A 22170-nucleotide genomic window follows, 5' to 3' on the forward strand; every position below is an offset into this window, starting at 1 on the left:
TTTTTCTCAAAAACTTCGTTTTTTCGGTCAAAAGAGCCTCAAGCTCCACCGACTCTCCATCCGATCAACGGGGACCCGTGTCGGATTAGTCTACGCCCCTCAAGGGTGAAGATTTCGTCGAGCTACGCTTTTGGAGGATTCCAGAAGTTTCTCAGGCCCATCTCGGTCATGGCCCAGGAGAAGGGAAGCTCGACGCCCGGAAAGCTGTTCAGGGTCTGCCCTGGATGCCAGCTGCAGAATGTCTTTACTACCTACATGAGGACAAGACGCACGTGGAGAAGGACTGTCCGTTTTGCGGCAACATGTCGGAGCGGACCATGAAGGACCGCCATCAACGTCTCGCCAACTGGCTGGAAGGGAAGAGCCCGTCCGGCGAGAAGAAGAGGAAGAAATCCGAGCGGTCTTCTAAGACCTTTGAGGACGCCCCGGCGACGGGGGTCCAACACAAGGCCAAGCACTGCGAGTCCGCTGGCACCGGGAGCGCCGAACGGTCGGGCTCTACGGGCGCCAGGCAGGGCGCACCCTCCCCGGCACCATCAACCACGAGCCAACGCTCGGTCGGGTAAGAGGAAGGCCGAGCACCCGACGAAGCTCCTGGAGAGGCCCCGGTCGAGCTCGAAGGCAGAGGGGGAGCAAGGCAGTGTCCCCCCCCCCCTCAAGGAGAAGGTGGTGAGCGCACCTAAGGTGGTGAAAGCCTTAATCCATCCGGCCAAGGCCTCTATCGAGACAGTCGCGGCGGCCCTGGCTCAGCCTGTGGAGGCTACACCAGTGGTGGCGACCTCGGGGCTCAGAGTCTCCCTGCCACCGCGGAGGGAGTCCTCTTTTATGCCCATCGACAGGACCCCCGTGAAACCTCCGACAGAGAAGAAAAAGGGGGGCAGGAGGTCGTCGTGGATTCGGCCTCAACCTCTGAGGAAGAACTGATCGAGGTCTTAAGCCACGGCGTTGGCGTGGAAGAAGACCAGCCCGTCGGGAGGGATCCCGATGCAGGAGACGACATCGTCGAGGGTACCGACGGGGCCCCTGACCGCCCGTCGGACTCCCCTCTACCAGCGCCGCAAGACAACTCGGCGGCCATTTTGTTGGCTATACAGTCCTTATGCTCAGAGATAAGGACGAGACTGCCGTTACCAGTGGAGGAGCCACTCCCATCGGGGGACCCGGAACCAGGCCCTTCGGGCAGCCCCCCTCCTAAGAAAAGAAGGATTCACCCTCCACCTCCTTTTCAGCCGTCGTGCCCCATTCAGCCCTCCTCCCCGTCCACGACTCGAGGGGATGACACGGGGACTGACACGGCCGCGACGGGTACGGACGACGAGGTGTACGACGAGGATCTGCCGTCGTCACCTCCCACCCGGGCTTCCCCGCCCGACGAGATTGGATCTTTTCACTCCATGATCGCCAGGGCATCCGAGCTCTTCCAGCTCTTCCCTGAGGAGAAGAAGAAGAAGGAAGGTTTCCTTTATCAGCGGCGCGATGCCAAGAGGAAGACGGTCCTCGCGGTACCTCTGCTGGACGATATTTGGGATGAGGGCCTTCCCCTCCTCAAGAACCCATCCATGACACCGGCTAGAAGAGACCGGTACGAGAAGAAGTACCGGGTCCCGGACGCGGCCCCCTTGTGCCTCCGGGCACAGCCTACCGCGAACTCCGTCGTCTCCGCGGCGGCCAGGAAGAAAGCGGGGGGGGGTGCGGCCTCCACGTCGACTTCCCCGCCGGACGGCGAGGGAAAGAAATTGGACACGATGGGGCGCAGAGTCATCTCGTCTGCAGCGACGACGATTAAGGCGGCCAACGCCTTAGCTATCGTAGCCCGCTACGACAGGGAGCTGTGGTACAAACTGGCTCCCCTGCTGGACTTCCTACCGGACGACAAGAGGGCGGATGCCCTGGAGATCTTGCAGGAAGGTGAGGTGGCGTCGGACCACGCCATCACGATTGCGACGGACATCGCCGACACTGGATTTCGCCAGTTGGGCAACAGCGTGTGCCTTAGGCGGCGTGGATGGCTCAAGGCTACTGACTTCCGTCAAGACGTACAGACCAGAGTCCTGGACATGCCGTACGATGGGAACAACCTGTTTGGGAAAACAGTGGACGATTCCCTTCAAGCCATTAAAGCGGACACGGAGACGGCCCGGGCTCTCGGGGTTCTCCAGCAATGGCGGCCGCCCTTTCGGAGCGGCGGAGGCAAGGGCGCCTCCAAAGGTTCCGGCGGCGGATTTTCCACCTACCGTCAAGCGGCTCGTTCGTCTCAGGAAGCTTACAGGGGACGAGGCAAGTCAGGCGGACCCCGCCGTCGTCGCCAAGGAGGTCAAGGCGGCAAAGCCTCGTCTAAGCAGGATTGAACCGGCCGTGGGGTCGGGCCCCCACCGAAGCACCCCGGTGGGAGGCCGGCTGGCGAGCTTCGTCAGCGTGTGGGAGTCCATCTCCACTGACCGTTGGGTGCTGGACGCCCTAGCCCAGGGTCACGCGCTCGAGTTTCAAAGAAGGTGCCCGCGCGTCCCCCCTGTGGCCAGGAAAGAGCTTCACGTCCCTCAGCTTCTCCTGGAGGTAAAGGCGATGCTCAGGAAGGGCGCCATCGAACTCGTCCCAAAGGGGTTTCGGGGTTCCGGAGTTTACTCAAGATACTTCCTCGTGAAGAAGAAGACGGGAGGATGGCGCCCCATCCTAGACCTACGACGGCTGAACAAGTTCATCAAGGCGCAGAAGTTCCGGATGGTCACCCTCCAGCACGTCCTGGGTCAGCTGGAGGAGGGCGACTTCCTGTCGTCGTTGGATTTGGAGGATGCCTACTTCCATATTCCCATCCTAAAGGGGCACCGAAAATTTCTCAGGTTCGTAGTCCAAGGGCGTCACTATCAGTTCAGAGCCCTTCCCTTCGGTCTACGGTCGGCACCCAGGGTATTCACCAAGTGCCTTGCACCAGTGGCGGTGCAGCTGCGCCGAGAGGGGATCCACGTCTACCCCTACCTGGACGACTGGCTCATCCGAGCCAAGACGAGGGAGCTCGCCGTGGAGCACACGGCAAGGACCGTCCAACTTCTCACGGACCTGGGATTCTCCGTGAACTACGCCAAGTCCCACCTGGTACCCCCGCAAGTCGCACTGTTTCTGGGAGCGAAGCTCGACTTAGTGTCCCTTCTGGCCTCCCCGTCGGAGGAAAGGACCAGGGCCAAGTACAGCGGATGTTGGTTGCCGACGCGGCCAAGGTGAGGTCCATCAAGTCCCTCCTCGGAATGATGTCTTCTTGCATCTACCTCATTCCCATGTGCAGACTCCGGATGCGCCCGTTGCAGGAGTTCCTGGACGCGCGCTGGATCCAAACGACGGGCAACTTCGAGGAGAGGATCACACTCGACGAGAGTTTCCGACGAGCGATCCGGTGGTGGGGCACCCGCACGCATCTGACGGCGGACATGGACTTCCAGGCCACCAGGAGACAGTGACCACGGATGCCTCCCTGGAAGGGTGGGGAGCGCACACCGGAAATCTGCATGCGAGAGGCCTTTGGCTCCCGACGGAGAAGTCCCTCCATATCAACGTCCTGGAGCTCCGTGCAGTGTTTTGGGCCCTCAGGTCCTTCCTTCTGTCCCTCAAGGGCAAGGTGGTGAGGATCTTCACCGACAACACCACCACCATGTTTTACATCAGGAAACAGGGCGGAACCAGGTCCCCAGAACTGTCCAAGGAGGCGCAGGACCTGTGGCATTGGGCCGTCGCCCAAAGGATGTTTCTGGTGCCGTTTCATCTGGCAGGGATAAAAAACACCATCGCCGACTCACTCAGCAGGGAGCTGCGCTCGTGCCACGAGTGGGAACTACGGCAGGATCTAGTGGATCGCCTCTTCCGACGGTGGGGCACACCCCAGATCGACCTGTTCACGACGGCGACAAACTCCAAGTGCCGGAGGTTCGCCAGCAGGTTTCCCCAGCCGAGGAACATGGGCGATGCTTTCTCGTTCCCCTGGGAAGGCCTGTTCCTATATGCGTTGCCTCCTCTGCCACTGCTGATCCGGCTCATCAACCAGCTCAAGAGGTCACGGTGCAGGATGATCCTCGTCGCACCTGCGTGGCCGAGGCAGATATGGTTCCCGGACCTTCTGGACTTGTCAGCGTCCCCGTCAATCAAGCTGCCAGTGGACGCGGATCTGCTCTCCAGGGAAGGAGGCGCCATCCTCCACCACAACCCGAAGTCGCTGAACTTGCAGGCCTGGCTCCTGCAGCGCTAGAGTTTGGAGGATACGACATACCGGCCGACTGCAGAGAGGTTCTTGCAAAGGCCAGGGCGTCCTCGACTCTTAAATGCTACGGACACAAATGGAAGAGGTTCTCTGTCTGGTGCCATGCACAGAAGATTAACCCTCTAAGGATTACGGCTCCCCAAGTGCTGCCGTACCTGTTGATGCTGGCCAAGGCTGGACTGGCACACGCGTCCATCAAGATTCATCTTGCTGTGATCTCCCGATACACCAGAACCAAGGGGCGGACGTCCTTGTGGTCTCATCGTCTGGTGAAAGAGTTCATGAAGGGACTGTTCAGATTTTTCCCGCCGGTGAAGGCTCCGGCCCCGGCGTGGGAGCTCAATGTGGTGCTGACCAAGCTCATGGGACCTCCGTTCGAGCCTCTGCACTCGGCCCCGTTGAAGTTCCTGTCGTGGAAAACAGCGTTTCTTGTGGCCATCACCTCCGCACGACGAGTGGGAGAGATCCAGGCCCTATCTTGAAAGCCACCATACTTGACTTTTCACGACACAAGGGTGGTGCTCAGGACGCACCCCTCCTTCATGCCCAAGGTGCCGTCGGACTTCCACCTCAACGAACCCTTGGTGTTGGCTGTGTTTTTCCCGTCGCCTTCGTCGCTGGCTGAGAGGACTTTGCACTCGCTTGATGTGGCTAGAGCGCTGAAGTTCTACGTGGACCGCACGAAGTGTTTTCGGAAGACGTCACAACTCTTTGTGAACTTTGGACCTGTCAATCAGGGGAAGGCTCTCTCGAAGGCTTCCATTTCCAGGTGGCTCTCCGGCTGTATCATGTACTGTCATCGGTTGGCAAACCGACCGCTGCCTGGCCGTCCGAGAGCCCATTCCACCAGAGCGATCGCAGCTACCACGGCGTTCCTTTCTGGTGTGCCCCTGCTGGACATATGCAAGGCTGCTACGTGGAGGTCGACGCACACCTTCACGAAATTCTACTGCGTCGATCGGGATTCCAGGGAGGAATCCAGGGTCGGCCAAGCAGTGCTGCGCAACCTGTTCGCTTGAGGTGAGCCTGGTGAGGAGGTAAGATTGCTTGATGTTGAGTTTGATGTAATGCTTAATGTTGAGCCTTTGCCACCTCCCGTGGTTGTGCATGTGTGTACTGCTATGTATTCTTTATTCATGAGCATGTGAATCCATGCCAGACCCCATGCTGGTGAAGGAACAAGTTACTTACCTGTACCTGTTGTTCTCCAGCATGGGTCTGGCATGGATTCACATGCGAACCCTCCCGCCTACCCCTCTGCGGCTCTTCACTTGGTCATACTGCCACTTCACGTGCTTCCAAATCTGAAGATGGCTGCCAGAGGCGGGGCTTAGGTAGAGGGCAGTCATTGGCTGTGGTCAGTATGACGCAGAGACCAGTGATTGGTTACTACTACGAAAGACAGATCAGAAACGAAACTGATACTGGTTTTTTCTTTACCGAGGATTCCCAGTCTGACGACTGGGAATATTCATGAGCATGTGAATCCATGCCAGACCCATGCTGGAGAACAACAGTTACAGGTAAGTAACTTGTTCCTTGCTCCGCCTTGTCTTGTTTCCAAAGCAAGCGCGTTGCCTCTGAGCTATCCTCCCGAGACCATATGAAAGTGAAAAGTGGTTGCTTGCCAAAGGAACTATTATATTCTTAGTCCTCACTGAAACCTGGTTCAAGGACAGCTCTGTCACGAGTTTTGACACACTCGTCCCTGAAGGCTACAAGATACTCTCGGCGCCTAGAGCAAACAAGCAGGGTGTAGGGGGGTGGGAGTACCAATGATCTTCCCCGAGTGGATTCCGGTAACTGCCATTCCCACTTGGACCTACTCTTCCTTTTGAGTGTCTGGTCTGCAGGCTCTCCCTTCCCTTAGCGCCTCTCTCCTCTTGGCCACCTTCTATCGGCCACCAGGTAGTCGACCCTATTCCTCTCGGAGTGGACTGACCTGGCCTCTTCTCTACTCAACTCTTCCTACTGGGTGATCTCAACATCCACCTAGACTCACCGGAATCCTCTTGACCTTTCTGCAGTCTTTGTGACTCTCTCTCCCTCCTACCCTCTGGCACAGCGCTGGCCACACCTTGGATGCTCTCATATCAACAGACATTACTCTATCCCTCTCACTACTACTCTGTCCTGGACTGACCACTCTCACCTGAGGTTCCTTTCTCCTCTTGCATCGGTTAGCCCGGTACTGTCTCCCGCCTACAAAGTCATCCAACCCATGAAAAGAGTGTCAGTTGCTGTGCTTTACTCCCCACCTCCTACTCCTGTTTTGCTGACTCTCACCCTGACGCAGCCCTCTCCAACCTCAACCTCTCCATCTCTAACACTCTTGGCCCTGTCAGTATGACTGAGGCCTACCAAAAAGTGCAACTCTTGGTACGACTCAGAGCTGGCCTCCCATAAATGCAAGTGCAAGGCAGCTGAACGGAAAAGGTATTGTTCAGGTACACCCTCAAACTGGTCTGTTGCCTCTCTCAAAGGCAATATTGACTCTGCATCTGCTCCAAGAAAAGTCTTCATTCAAGCCTGTATATCCACAGCATCTAATAACACGGACAAACTTTTCAAAGTCTGCAAGGAACTAGCCAATACGGCTGCAGCATCCGCCACCTTTGCACCCACCCAGGCCCTATGCTGAGCCCTGGCCACACACTTCACCGCAAAAACACAGGGCATCCTAGCCTTGCTCTCCTCCCCACAAACTCAGCCACCATTATCTTTTGTGCCTCCCTTGGCATCCACCACCCCATCCCATGCTCTCTCTCCCCTGTCAAACCTGAGGTCACCAGACTAGTCCGGTCTATGAAAGCCTCCTCCAAACAAGTGGACCCCTGTCCCTCCAAAACCATCAAGGACAGCATTGACTCTCTTGCTCCAACCTCTCCTTCGCCACTGGAGTCTTCCCCACTGCTCTCAAGCTCTCCCTTGTGCCCCCTCTGCTCATTAAACCTTCTGCTGACCCCTCCATTCCGCTAAACAATTGCCCCATCTCCATCACCCCCTTCCTATGCAAACTCCTAGACACATTGGCGATATCTCAGCTCACCCTCCACACTAAATCTGTCGGCTGCTTCCACGACCACCAGTCTGGCTTTATAGCATCCAGAGGCACAGAAACTACTCCTCTGAACACCTGTGAAAACCTGCTCTCAAACCTTGATTCTAACTTGCCCTCTGTTCTCATTCTACTTGACCTCTCCTCCTACACAGTAAACCACAACAACCTGATTGCACGTCTGTTATACCCTGGACATCACTGATCAGGCCCTGGTGTGCATAACCTCCTTTCTCTATGACCGCCCATCACAGATGCAACTGGGGCCCTTTCTCTTGTCTATGACTTTCTCTACTTGTGGTGTCCCCCAGGGATCTAACCTATCCCCTGTTCTTCAATGTCTACATGGCCATTCTGGCCCGTAAGAAAGCCACTTTCACCTCCAATTTTCAGTGTTATGCGGATGAGACACATCTCTCTTTCAGGCTACCCTCAGCCTCTTCCTCCTTCATTCCTGAATGTCCGGAATCCAGTCTTGGTGTGCTGCAAACAACCTCTGCCTCAATACAAGTAAGACTCATCCCCATCGGGGACCCCGGCTCCCGCTTTCCCTCTTTCTCTCTAGCAGGCCTCCCTGGGCCCCGTGCATCCACCCACAAATGAGGTAAAAAACCTGGGGGTTATCTTGGACTCCACTCTCTCCTTCTCTTCTCACATCTTGGACATCTCTAAAAAGTCCCACTACCAACTGCACCTTGTCAGAGGTATTCTATCTTTTCGCACTTCCGCTAGAGGCTCATCGTCTCCAGAGCACTGGTCCCCTGTAGGCTGGACTACTTCACCAGCTCTTTCTCAACCTCCCTGCCTCTACTCTGTCCCCTTCAACTCATCTAGAACAGAAGCACAAGACTTATCCTTGGCCTCAAGCCCAGGGACCAACTGTCTCTGCCGTTGAAATCCCTCCAATGGCTCACCGTGGCTGCAAGGATCAAATTCAAGACCCTGTACATTGTCCACAAGGCTTTCTGGGGCCTGGACCCACTCTACCTGAAACACTCTCTTCCAAATACTCTCCCTCCCGAGCACTCAGCTCGTCTTCCTCCAACACTCTGCGAGTGAGATGTTTTTCCAAGGGGAGATTTGGGGGGAGATCTTTATCCTCAGCAGGTGCCTCCCTCTGGAACAGCCTCCCTGCCTCTCTCCATCTTGAACCGGATCACTTAAAGTTCCGGAAATTCACCGCCTTCCTCTTCGCGTCCTCCTCTCTGCCTCGCTAACCACCTTCCTCCCCGCTTTCTTTACCTCTAGCTGCTACTCTTTGCTCAGTTTGCCGACTGGCCGCTTGGTGCACCTTCAGAGCCTCACAGGTCCCAAGCTTCCTCGCCAGTCTTCTGCACTTACCTCCAGGCCCTGCTTTACCACAGCAGTTCTCTCTCTCTGTTACGACCCATGAGAAGTGGTCCTCTTAGCACTTAACCCATGTTCTGGCCGGACTGGGTGCACTTCAGCCCCATTACCCTCCAGCCCCCCCCCCGCACTTCCCGTCTATGGACTACGACCTGAATGTTCCATGCCTAGTAAGCTTGTTTGTCTTGTTCTCCCTTATGTCTCCCCTCCCATGCATGGTTATGCTTTGAAACACTTGCTGTATAAGCGCATAATAAATAAACAATAAATTCAGTTCATTTATTTATACTTCTCACCCATGAAACTGCTTCCACTTATGGGTGGAGGAAACCATACTTGCAGGGTCTGTGTATGGGCTGGGCTTCTACTCCCAGGCGTACAATCCTCAGCTATTGTTCTAGTTCTCGGGATCCAACTACAGTACCAGCCAATAAAAAGAATGCAGGAGTTACTGTTTGTAACTTCATATTATTAGGTGTACTTTTCAAGAGCTTAGAAATTGACGTTGTTATTAAGAAATAACTGGGAAATCCTATTTGTGTGTGTCTGTAGACAGTTTAGAACTTGGCAAGCGTGGAAAGGCTATTAGCTCAAATTGCTTACATGGGCACACACCACAAAAAGACAAGGTCTTCTGTAGCATATAATATATGGTATTCTTTGCCCCTGCAGGTCTTTGTTGAATATGCAAACGCTGGTGATTCCAAAGCTGCACGCAAGATGCTGTCTGGGAGGATGTTTGATGGCAGATTTGTGGTGGCCACATTTTATCCGCTGAGTGCCTACAAGAAGGGTTATCTGTACCAAACCTTGCTCTGAAAATCGACTGTCATGCTGCACGGCTTGTTGCCCAACTTGGACTTCTTTGTTTGCAGGACCTACGTGATTCAAACTTTTTGTGAACTGAGCTTTAATTCTTCTTATGGGTTGTGTTCATGTTATCAACCTGCCTGCTCATCTGTTTTCCCAAAGGGGTATTCCAGAGGCTCTAAACCTACTGGTGCTACCCCTTTTGGCTCTTCTGAGCCGTTGTCCAGGCCCATTATGTGTGCATCTTCCCATCAGTTAAGGGTTGGACTAGGGCTGGGACATTTGAGAATGAGTATTTGGCATCACAGGTGAGCACTGCGTTTTCATTTCACCGCACCTCTCTGATGTACACGCATGTGTATGCTGCTGAAATACTTTGCGGATTTCAGAGGTTTTTTTTATATAAACTTTGAAATTGACATGAGTCACTGAGAATAATACAAGTGGGTTCTAAATACCCGTCGATTCGACATTTGCAAAACATAAAAAGGTGTGATAGAAAAGTTTTATTCCAAAGTATGCCAGAAAAAGCAACCATTCCCTATACATTTTGAACTCAACAAACGTACGCCTTTGTGCTGAATCAAGTCTCCCGCATGGCTCCTTAAATATTTGGTAAAGTTCATTGAAAGCGAATTACTCTGCACCTGGTTAAGTTGAGGAGTAATGGATTTGCACAACTGTAAACTGGTCTATCCAACAAGGGCAAAAGCAGTCTGGATTTGTATATTTTCTGTGCTCGGTTTTTACTACTTAACACGTTTCCTGTGAAACAAATTTCACCTCCTATATTTCTGGGCAACAATACTTTTTCACTACTAGAGGTGCACAAGAAAATAAAACTAAATTCAGCTTTTTAGTTTATTTTGTCCTAGTCATGCCCTTTGTAGATGTTAACCCAGAACGTTCATGATGGAGTTTTTCAGTAGGGAATTGTTCCTTTAGCTTTGGCATTCATAAATTGGCGCCAATCTCTTATTCCGACAACCCGTGTCAAGACAACACTCTGAACTATTGAATAATAGGTAGTGAGAGTACTCAACTTGCAGGTTCCTTCCTGTTTGTTTAAAGTTGATAGCCATATTTTTATTTGCAAAGTAGCAAATGCAGAAGGCTTTTTGTTCTTATCGGTACTGTTTATTTGCCAGGAGGAACTTTACCATTCTAGATTTATTTTCTTCAGAACTAAATTTCTCTTTTACTTACAACTGTCTTTGGTATGTACAATTATGGCGTCAGCTGTAACATTAAGATAGTTGCTAAATGCTGCTGAAACTGATAATTTCTGCTGGGAGCAGGATATTTATATCACAGGAATAGATAGTTACTTTTTTCAACTTGTCTACAGAGACGTTTTTTTTTCCTTTGCCTCAACTTAGTGTATTGTGTTTCTGCACAGAAAGGGTGCCAGTGCATAGCTTCCTGAAACAAATTGTGTAAGAGGGATACTTGATCATGGAGGTGCTTGGTCGGATACCGCACATATGCCCATGTGAATTTGAGCCACAGTTCATTTAGACAAATTTGTAATTTTATTTGCAAGATGGAGGGGAGCATCTGGAAAGAACGTATGAGAATATGATGGTTTGGGTTGCAAGTCTCAACAACTTCTGCTTGCCGAGAACCAACCACCTTCCCAAATAAGTCTGATCTGGCTGCACAGTTTAAACCTCATAAACTGTGGCAGGCAAGACATGTTCAGTACCACTATTGCTCAGACGTATCAGATGGTGTAAAATACTATTGCGGTGGCATCTGGGGAAATGAGCTGTATTTGTATTGACTGCATGTGTGCTCTGCTGCCACAGTGTCAGACTGATTATAATATTGTGTACCTATCCTGAATTGGATGGCTGTCGGAGTTCACTTGGTTGCTTTGCCCCCTCCTCTTCCCCCTGCCTTAGTGGGTAATATTGGCAACGCCTGACTTTCTTTTTTTCTTTGTTGCTGCAAGGAACAAGACTAAAGCACTGAGCCAGAGGTATTGAGGTATTGAAGAGGGAATGTTATACATGTATTAAATTAAAGGTTTCTTAAGCAGTGAAACAAAAATGATAACAAAGGTAACTGGCCCTACTTGGTAGTGCTCTGTAGATCACTTGTCCATCAGGGGTATCTCCATGGGCAATGGTCAACTCAACTATGCACGTGGCGCATAAAGCATCTGGCAACGCAATTGCCACCTTCTGAATTGAACTATCGAATTCAAATCTGCCAATGTTTCTTGATCTCATTTCTCCTCTGCTCCCTGTGAGTAAGAGCTCATAAGACCTAGCTCTTCCTCTGCACAGGACTATTTAAATGACAAACACCATTGGTATTCACCACGCCCAGATAAGAGAATACTTGAAGCATAATGTGACATACTTTTTTCCATCGGTGTGAGGACACATTTTAATGCCATGTTATAAGCTAGAGGAATTAAACTTGGCCCCAAAAATATATTTTTCTGATCATCTTTGCAACAGGAAGTTTTTGAGAACCAGAGCAAGCTAAATGTGGGACTTTTAGAATTAACTGGAATTAATTGAGGCAGTTTTCAGGTTGAGGTCCCCAATCTTGCCTCTTGCATGTTCCCTGTCATTGTGAAAACCTGTGTTCCAGAAGCGCATTCTTGCCAGTGTGGTGTTGCCAACCATCCAATCTGTGTCCATTTCATCTTCATCTTGTGGTGGTTTCCAAACTAAGGATTGAGGCCGCTAGTCTACACTTTCAATGCAAACCTAGTCCTGTGTGAAACCTTTTCTTGGAGAGGTTTGTCTGTAGCTAGAGGTCACAGTAGCAACCCTTGGTCTCTAGCTTCATTGCCCAGCATTTCTCAACCCTTTGTTTGACGATGGAAGAGTTCCCTGCGTCCCTACTGTGAAAGCGCTTCCTGAAAATAGGCAAAAGAATGTCTTGCAAATGAACTTCTCATGTGTATGAGGATGACTGCAGGCATACTCCTTTTTAACCTTTACACGTAGCCTTCCATGAAGTTTGCCTTACTTTTGGCCCAAATCATGCGTTTAATGGCAATTTAATAACGATTTAATCTGTCATCTATTGTTTGTCAAAACCTCCATACGACAGCCAGTAGTTGAACACCCAGGTGACTGTTTTTGACAAATGGAGGTAAAAGTGTGTAGGTTCTGTGTGGTGAAACATGCGAGGATTTTGTAGGAGTTCTATATTCAGTGTTCTATTCTTGCTATCTGTTTTCTTTGTATGTACATTGAAAGGGATGCAGTGTTGAATGCAAACCTTACTCTTTGAAAGGACCGAGTACAACAAAAATATTGTGTAGGTTTTTAAAACTTTAATACTCTGACGAAAACGGCAGATTGCAAGTAAGTCATGGGGAAGTAATACATTATTTTAAAATGGGCCGGTTGTGTCAGCGTGGCCTGTAAGCATGCACAATAGCTACAGACTGGTTGATACAAAGTGGCGTGGGCATAATTGATGCAGTGTTGATTCATGTTCTAGGTTTGAAGCAAAAGAGTTTGGGTAAAAAATATCTCCTAAACTGTCAACTTTGATTGGAGCTTTTGCTTTCACATCTATCTTTTGAGAGTTATGTTAATCAGTTTGTGAATCTAACACATTTTATTTTAGAAATGGAGATATCCAATTGTACTTAAACAAGGTATAAACACCCCAGTGTCCAGTAGAAGAGGCAAATCCCAGCGTTCACAAACTGTTCTAGAGGGACATTTCTGTCTTGTGCATTAGAGTATGTGCAGGAACAATCGTCTAAATAAGTCATTTTTCAAAGAGGAGGGTGTATATTCAACATTCCAAGATGGGTGACCTTTCTCCTACAGCATGTTGTGTAATACAATGTTTTTCAAAAGCATGACTGCAGATTTAATTTGCATACAAAAATGAAATTCTGGTGAGGTTGTACTGCAGTTGATTTGCTGAAGTTTTGGATTTGTAAAGCTTTTTATTAATAAACTGTTTGCTGAAGAAGGCACACATGCAAGCAACATGCGAAGTACTATACACAGATTATTGTGATGTGTGGATCTACTTGTCCAAAGCTCGGCAGCAGCTCTCTTTAAGCATGTGTCTGCTGTAAAACTGGTACAAACTGTATAAGGGTGGCAAATTCACCAGGCAAGGACTAATTCTCACTGCTGACTGCTCATTCACTTGGCTCACCCACTTTGCGCCTTAATTTTTTTCATCGTCATTATGTAATACTAATTTAAGAAGTCACTTTGATCACTTCACTAAAGTCTGACGTTTTAAAGTTGCAGGTTTTCAGGCGTTTGCTCATGATGATAACCCTCTTAAACGCGGGTTATGGGCATAGTGCCCTTCTTTTGAAGTGATTTTTGTCTGGTCTGCCTTTCCCGACACACAACCTACAATGGGCAGAATAATAAACCAATAAGAAAAAAAATGTACCTACATACCCACATGTTGTGGTTAAATCCCATAGGTTTTGAGCAGTGAAGTCCTTGTGCAGCATAGCCCATGAACTGTTTTTTTATACACCATATTTAGGAATTGACACTTGAGTTTGATGAAGTTGCCGAGCTAAAGTTCCCATGAGACTTATTGAAAAGTAAAGGTGTGGAGGAGCAGCAGGGCTAGAGGCATACAGTGTCAGGCGGCACCATTCCTGTGCTTGCTCTTTGTGTGGTAATCTAGTGAACTGCAGAATTACCACAGTAGGGTTGGCAAGTCATAAAAAGGCTGTCTTGATCTTTATTTTTGATTTTGTAACTCCTGCTGTCGGGGCCAGGAAAGTTCCTGTGGCTCTAAAAACATCTTGGTGGATGGGACATGATCCGCGTGAATAGCAGCCCTTTAGTGATGAGCAATTCAACACTAAATATGTCTGTGCTCAGACAAACCAACGTTTCCAAACACTTAACTGTACTCCTCTCACATCACCCACTACAGAAAAAGAAAACCTCACTGAGTTCAAAAAGTGCGCAGCTCGTTTGGGTCATTTGAATAATGTTCTCTGATCGAGACCTGTTATGAGTTTCTTTGGAAAAAAATGCAAATGTTTGCTTTAATTCTCTGTTGTATGCTAGTGAATGTGTTTACTAAGGTTTGATGCAAATACTGAAACGGATACTTACTCTGAAGCCTTGCCTTCTGGAACTTTGAGTGTCTTCCCTAAATGGTAACTTGCCAGTCATGTCTCTTGAATTTATTAGGTAAAAGCACTGCTTTGTTTACTCTGCTTAGTATTGAGGAACTACTGTGCGTTTTTTCAAGGATGACCTGTATTATTCAGCCACGTTTTTTTTCTATTTTTGATGTCAAGTGCCTGCACTCTGTCCTCTGAGTCGAGAAAGGAGTGGGATTCCAACGAAAATTCTACTCTGTTCATTCTGCAATAAATAAAGTGGAATCCATAGTAGGCATCACAACTAAACCGTAGAGCAACTGATTACTGCTTCCAGGCCTCGCACATGACCAATTCCATTTTATGAGAGTTTTTTCCTTGATTGCCTTTAATATCCTTGTTCTTTACACTTGTCCGATGCTACTCTTGGTACGTGTACTGTTAATCTACACTCCTAAATCCCACTGTGCGGAAACACCAGACTATTTCAAAACATAGATTAATTTGCCTGTGCTAACGTGTTAGGGTAATGCTCGGCAGTGTTTCTTTTTTTCCCCACCAGCAAGACTAATTAGAAAAGTGACGATGCAATAAAATACTTTGTGAGTGGCTTTTTTTGGAACCTTTGTGAGTGCATAGGAAGCAAGGGTAGATTAGATGTTTTTGTTAGGCATGCCTCTTCTCTCATTTCCTCCTCCTCTACTGTCCATTGAAGGTACCAGGGTCTTGCAAGAATCATTTCTCCTGATCTTCACTCTGAATGTCTTCTGGTGCTTTGGGTATATGCAGCGCCTCTCCACTTTTACGTTTTGTTCATAATGTTGCTGTTAATCTTTCTGAACCTGAATGCAGTGGTCTGATATACATTGTAGCACCTCCTCCATTTTATGGAATGTGTTGTACAAAGGGGGAATACTCCGTTTTGTTAAGAACCTCAAGAAACCTATCTTGTTCAGACTTGAAATTGTTGCACGATATGTGCTTCTATACACTAATCCAAAGGGGAATTCACCCTTCACACAGCCTTCTGGGGTTCCCTCCAAAGCCAATGTGACTTATTAATGTTGATTAGATGATGAGCATAAAAATGCTGGCATCCTTTGCAAACATTTCGCATTTCCAGTCCAGAGTACAGACTCTCCTTTCGAACAAACTGCTTAAGGAGAGGCTAGTTTTAAACAAAACCAAAAAGTACCCTGTTGAATATATTGGTACCCGGTGTCGCTGCCTAAAGTTTGCAACCTTTCTGTGAGCAGTTAAATGTTTTGCTGCAGTATTAAACCCGCTCCCTTAACAGTTCATCCCATCGCCAGACCTCTGCCACACCCCACCCACCCCCACTTGTACATGTATTGTCATCAGTGTCTAGAGCACTTGAGCTGTTGCCCATGAGGGCCAAAAAGGCATAATCATAACCAGTCAATGAAAGTGGAGGAAACCTGTCGCATAATCTCCGTTCAAACACAAAAAGGAGCCCTTGTCAGTGATCATATGGAGGGTAGGCAAAGGCTACATATCATGTTGTGAAGTGCTCAAAAGCCCAGCAAAGAAGTGTTTACTGGAGGGGTTCTGAATTGAAATGGCAAAGATGCGATTTCTGCAAGTCCTGTGGCTTAAGGGTGTGCTATGGCTGTTAATGAACACATCAATACTTTCTTTACGTATGAGTTTTTAGATGAAACATAGAGACCTGCATAAGTGAGAGATGTTTGAAGGTGTGTTCCCCTTTAAATTGCAGAGGGCTCATTTTCCCATTTAGCCAGACATCTTGAGGCTGATTGAGCTGACCTAGGAAATGCCTTATTTCTACTGTTGAGCAAAGACAATCCACTGCAGTCCTTTGAGGGTTGGATAGCAGTGGATATGAACAAAGTTTAAGGCAAAGGAATTTTACAAAGTCTGTCATTTTACTAAACACAGTGTGTGAATTACAGATGATCCACAAAGATTTGCCAGCCTACCTGGGGAACCTGGCACGAATTTGGCTTCTGAATGGTGGAAGCGGGAGATATAACATCAACTGCTTAGGAGAATGTATGTTTTTTGATTGCAGCTGCAAGGGGATTGGCTATATGAATCTCTGCAGGGAGCGAGGTGTGACTACAGTAATTTCATTATTCAGTGTAGGGTCCTAGCTCTCTCACCTGAGGGGGAATGATCTCTATCCTGTGACTAAAAGTTCTAAGTGTAGTGCATAGTAAGGACCCCTAAATGGCACTTTTTTTATTCAATGCCCATTGCTCAGCCATGTTATGCACTATCGTTTGGGTCACCTCAGACCCATGGGTACCAACCTAGTCAGGGCTGCCAATACCAACTTGGGCCACAACTTGAAGGATTCAGATCTTGTGGCAGTAAAAGCATTGTGATCAACCAAAGATCATGATTCAACAATGAGCTTTTTGTGGCTGCATACAGAGTCCACCTCTAATAGTGTCAAGAAACGCACAATATCATTGAATTTATCAAATATTTTGAGGGTTTTAGACTACAAAGTCGGTCTGAGAAGGCCAGAAGTAGTGTTACTGGTTTGTGATGGGAGTATTACACTATCAATAGGATCCTCATATACACCCCAAGGGCAGTGTGAGATGTAAGGACAGGAGGCAGCATGCCTGCTTTTCCAATAGCTTACTATTTCTCTGCTTTTGTGATCGATGTTATGCGTCCTAATCTGGTACAACCTTGGCTTGGCTACACACTTCAGGACTCTCAATAAGCCAGGCCAATTATTCACCCAATCTACTGGGTTGTATTTGTCACCAAAAGTTTTTTTTCTCTCAATTACAGAAGACTATTGACCTTTTAGAGAAACCAGGGCTCTAGGCCTCTGAGAGAAACCATATGCCACTAGAAGCTATGGTGACTCTATAGCGCATGGAGGTTCCAAAGTTCACTGAACACAATCTTTGCATGCACTGCAGTAGTAATGTGGGAAGATATCAAAATGAGGCAGGAGTGGGCACTCCTGTTATTTGATACAGTCGCAAGATGTGTTTCCATGATTATCAGTTTTCTGGTGGGCAATAGAAACATCTAGTCTCTTAAAAACTCTAGACTCCTGGCTCTAATTCACCACCAAATCAGAGAGATAATGCAGATGACTTGTCAGTTGTTGAATTGGGTGTCCCACAGGCTCACTCCAAATTAGGTTGAAGCCTTTGAATTTTACTCATACACCTGGGTGTTCAGGGCAATATTTCTAGTTTGAAGTAGGTTCTTCTGCTCTTGCAGGAAGGTATCTGGTTGACACCAAACCACCTTTGCAATGATATTCTTCTCCAAGCAGAAGGAAGAGTCACTCCACCGGTTTTGGCTGTTTGTCTATAGGGTGCCGTGGCAGGATCTTGAACCAGGAGACAATTAATTGATACTCCTTTTTTCTAGTTCTGGTTTGTGTAGAGAAACTATACACCAGCTCTTATTCGCTTCCTAAACTGGGTGCATGTTTAAACCTTTGTCTGCACTGAGATTCTTTAAAGGTTTTCTATGCACGTTTTTCTGAGATTTTCTTTACTGGCTAGAACCCAGCCAGTAAAACTGTATCTCTGCATACAAATGTTTACACTATTTCCACAAAATCGTTAATCTAAAAAACACATATTTTCCTTTTGTGGTCGAGTACTTGTGGCATCCCACTGCCCTGTGACCTGTGGCAAAACCAACTATGCCCTTGTCTGCCCTGCTTCGGTAGGATAGGACCATTTATTCACTTTCCTTTTTGTGAAACTGTCTTAGTTGATACCATAAACCTTAAAACTACAGTAAGAAAACCTTTATCCTGGAGAGTTAAATAAGTTGCACTGGTTTTGGTCCAGCATGGAGTTGTAACAGTACAGTAGCATCTGAGGAACAAGTTCACAGGTCTTGCGTATCACTTAAGTAACCCATGTGACTAGAGAAGTCAAAGCTTTGGTAGACGTGTAATTCGAGCAACTGGGACACGTTAACAGTGTGCCTGGACATCATACTTGCTATTCATTTCAATCAATGGTCTTAACCAACCGCCAAGCAAAGTATAAATCCAGCCTTTTTCAATGTCACCTTTGGTCAAAGATGCATGTATGAATCTGGAGAAGACCCCTGATTGTTTATTTTAAAGGACGCTGTATTGTTTATTTTTCCCCACACTATTTTTAATGTTGTTCAAGTTCTCTGTATTTTAGCATGCATGTTAAATGGGTGCAGCCTGCTGACGTGTCAGTGTTTTTACACAGCTTTCTGCTGAAATCAGAAAGCGAAGAGGTGAACAAACACTGTTGGAACCTGTGGGACAATAGGAAAGTGGCATGTTGGCGTGGCTGCTGCTGATAGGCTGGTTTACCGTTTTTTTGTTTCTTTTAGCATCACAGAAGCTTTTCACATGTGTAATGGGAGCGACATCTTGGTTTAGAAGTAAATATCAAATGGAAAGGGGGACAGATGGAGTGGAAGTGTCCACCTTTCTTGAACAAGACCTTATAGAAGCATAGTGCACTACTGTTGGAATACCTGCACTGTATAGGGTTGAAGATGGATGTTACATTGACAAAGGTTGTGTTAGAAACTGCTATTTAATGTAGCTTGCTTGCAAATGTTAAAGCTAGCACCTTTCACCGAATGTATTGATTAGCAGTGGGAAATCCCAGCAGGGGTTAATCTTACTCCAAAGAGTGCTTTTCTTGCGAGGTGTGCAGGCTTTATAATGCACAAAGAGTTGTACCAAAAAAACTGATATTCTCGCAGCAGATAAGGGAACCTTAGCAGTCTCTGGAAAAACAAGGTCATTGGTGCCCTCTTAAGGTTACCAACTGTAGAATGAATATTTGTGAACTAATCTGGTTTTCAAATAGCACCATGCTTGCGTATAGTGTGTGTGTGTGTGTAATAAATGCATACCGAAATGAAAGTAACCATTTGCATATTGGCATTAATCTGTTGAGGCCCGGTTCTTTTCAAATTTCCTTCAGTAAATTTACCAATTACCCAATGACTGTCCAAAGATTATGGAGTGAGGAAGAATTAAGTGCTTTAAATATGAATTATCGCCTTTGATGGATATTTGTAATTTTGTTTACCTAGAAGAATGCGCTGTTTTTTCCAGTAGCATGTTTGCTGCCAGTGTACACAAGAAATGGCATTGAGCTTTCCAGTGAACTATGTTTCAAAAATCTGTTTTGAGTTACTGCAGCCTGTTACTTTCCTGACTAATTCCTGTGTTGATATTCTTCTTGTTCTGTATCATTCAGGGTTTAATAAAAATATAGAAATTATGTGCTTGCCAGTTTGTCTGGGAAAAGGCCGGTTACAGTGAACTCTGGAGATTCACTAGTTGAGTACAAAGTGGAAAGTGCCTGGAATAACTGTCAGTCAGATTGACCAACACATTACAACGAATAGAAAGAAGACAGTTGGATGGTCTTCCTGAACAACTTCCCAGATGCTTCTAACAAACAAGAATTGGCAAAGCGACCTCGTTTGGCTTTGCAGAAGAAGACGATATGCGTTTTTTGGTCCTGTGGGGGCTTTAAAAAGAGTTGTACCCTCTACATTTTTAAAGCAATACTTATGATGTTGGACCCCTGCAAAATACAAACCTTTCCATCTTTAAACAGGGACATAGTAGCATCTATAACCCTAGACATCCACAAAATACACCAACATCGTGCAGTTCAACATTTGTTTGCACATAAAAACATTACAGCTCATAAGGAAGACACTCTAAAAGATCAGGCACTGCAAGCGTAAACTGACACAGTTCTCATTCATCCAAAAGGTCAGTTAGCTCTTGGATCAATGTACGTCAAAAACATTAGGAACCGGAGTGCACAGACTTGAAAAGTACAGTGGTCTGAAGAGAACCTTGATAAGTTAAGCCAATATTAACTTCGTATTGGAAATATGTAGGGCTCTTCTTCAAGGATGATTTACCCATTTGTTAAGTAGGTCTAATATCTTCAAATTACTAGTGCCGTCCTCGGAAACTATGCAAATCACTGGTGTCTATATCAGTTGATGGATGGCTGTGCAGTTTAAATGACCTACATTTGATCATGTAGCGAGCAACAGAAGACTTGCCTTGTAATACAGACTCAATTGTAGCTGTTTGCAGTAGGAGCCTCAGTGGGTGACTCGAAGACAAGGAGTGATGAATGGACCGGACGCCAATGACTTGATCGGGAGGTGACGGTAGACTTCAACTGGTGATCTTTTAGTGGAATTACACAGTATATTTAACATATCAGGTTTTGAGCACATGGTAAATTGCAAAGCACTTACCCTCCAGGCTTCTACCCCCACTGTGATATGATTTGTGACTCTCCCCTCTGCCTGCCCACTTCTCCCAATCCACACAGGGGCATGTCATTCACTCTACTAAAATTCACTGTCTCCCTGCCAACCGGTCACCTAGCATCCTGGACCAAGTGGCCATTGGTATGCACATCAGTCTATCGGAGGTGAACGCCGAAAAATATATATTTTCTCTTTAAATGGTACATTGGCAACATGTGCCGTTATGTTGTATTAGCACTTGGAGATCGTTATTGACCTCCTCTCAGCCAATGGGAATGTTCAGAGGGCAGTCGATAACTACTGGTTTTGACTGCGTTCTGAATATTCCAACTTTAAAATCAAACAGGGAAACAACAATGTAATTTCCAGGCAAGGTTTTTTCAACAAGACACTTCCTCTCTGGGGGAGCTTTTTATTTTTTGCTGCAACATCCTGTTTAACAAAACAAAGTCAAAGCTACAGCATTGAAAAATCCTTTCACTTTTATATAGAGAAATATTTTACTTTTTACGTGACTCTAATGCATGCTCATGCTGAACCCGCTCAAGATATAGCCAAGTTTCCAATTTAAATCCTTAACTTATGAGACAACCTTGTTTAAATACTACAAAATAAACACACATTTAATTTACTAGCTTAATTTGTCTATTTGCTATACTCCCTAGTAAAGTAACATTTTTACTTGACCACTAAAACTCCAGAAAATGTATTGCTATTACCACTATTTGCTAATAGCCTTATAAACCTAGAGAGGCCGTTATCGCATGGGATAACAGCCTTTCCATAATTTATGACTTGGTAGCAGGTCATTAAGCTGTGATAATGACCCCTCTGTTTGTTTAGAATGCTGTATTAGATGTAGAAGCCAGAACCTTACTTGTAAACCACATCTAGACTTTGGTACATCATTTATATGCCTAGTGACCACTTTGGTAAGACCAGACGCAAGAAACAAAGTTCCAATATTATTATTGCAGTAGCCAACCTGATTTGATAACTCTAAACATTTACCTGGCAACCTTAACCATAATCGGAGATTTTTGACAGGTTAAAGAAACTTTCATTGGGATTGTGCCAGTGGCATAATAACATTAATCTTTATTTCTCTAAGGGTGGAAAAAAAGTCCTCGCTGTTCAATAAAGCAAACAAGGACACAGACCATTTTCTCAAACAGCCTTATACGTCAGTTCCTGGAACTAAGGCATGTGATCCTATAGCATAATTGCAGCTCGGAAAAAGACTGCTTTGGTTGAATGCTATGGATTGAGAGCCACCTTGTTCTATTTATCCATGCTGTAACGGAACACTGATATGAAGCTCAGTTCAGTCATTTCCACGTAGGATTTATTGTACATGCAGATAAGTTG

The 22170-nt window shown here is 47.0% G+C and overlaps 1 protein-coding gene across 1 annotated transcript in view; it reads left to right on the plus strand.

The window, feature by feature from the left end:
* UHMK1 (U2AF homology motif kinase 1) overlaps positions 1-19779 on the plus strand; it is a 563788-nt gene extending 544009 nt beyond the window's left edge. Inside the window, exon 8 of the mRNA XM_069641348.1 lies at positions 9321-19779. Coding sequence (XP_069497449.1) covers positions 9321-9467 — 147 coding nt within the window. The 3' untranslated portion in view covers positions 9468-19779. The remainder of the gene's footprint in view (positions 1-9320) is intronic.
* The last annotated feature ends 2391 nt before the right edge of the window (positions 19780-22170 follow it).

Source organism: Ambystoma mexicanum, chromosome 1q, assembly GCF_040938575.1.
Source record: "Ambystoma mexicanum isolate Mex_15411 chromosome 1q, UKY_AmexF1_1, whole genome shotgun sequence".
NCBI lineage: Eukaryota > Metazoa > Chordata > Amphibia > Caudata > Ambystomatidae > Ambystoma > Ambystoma mexicanum.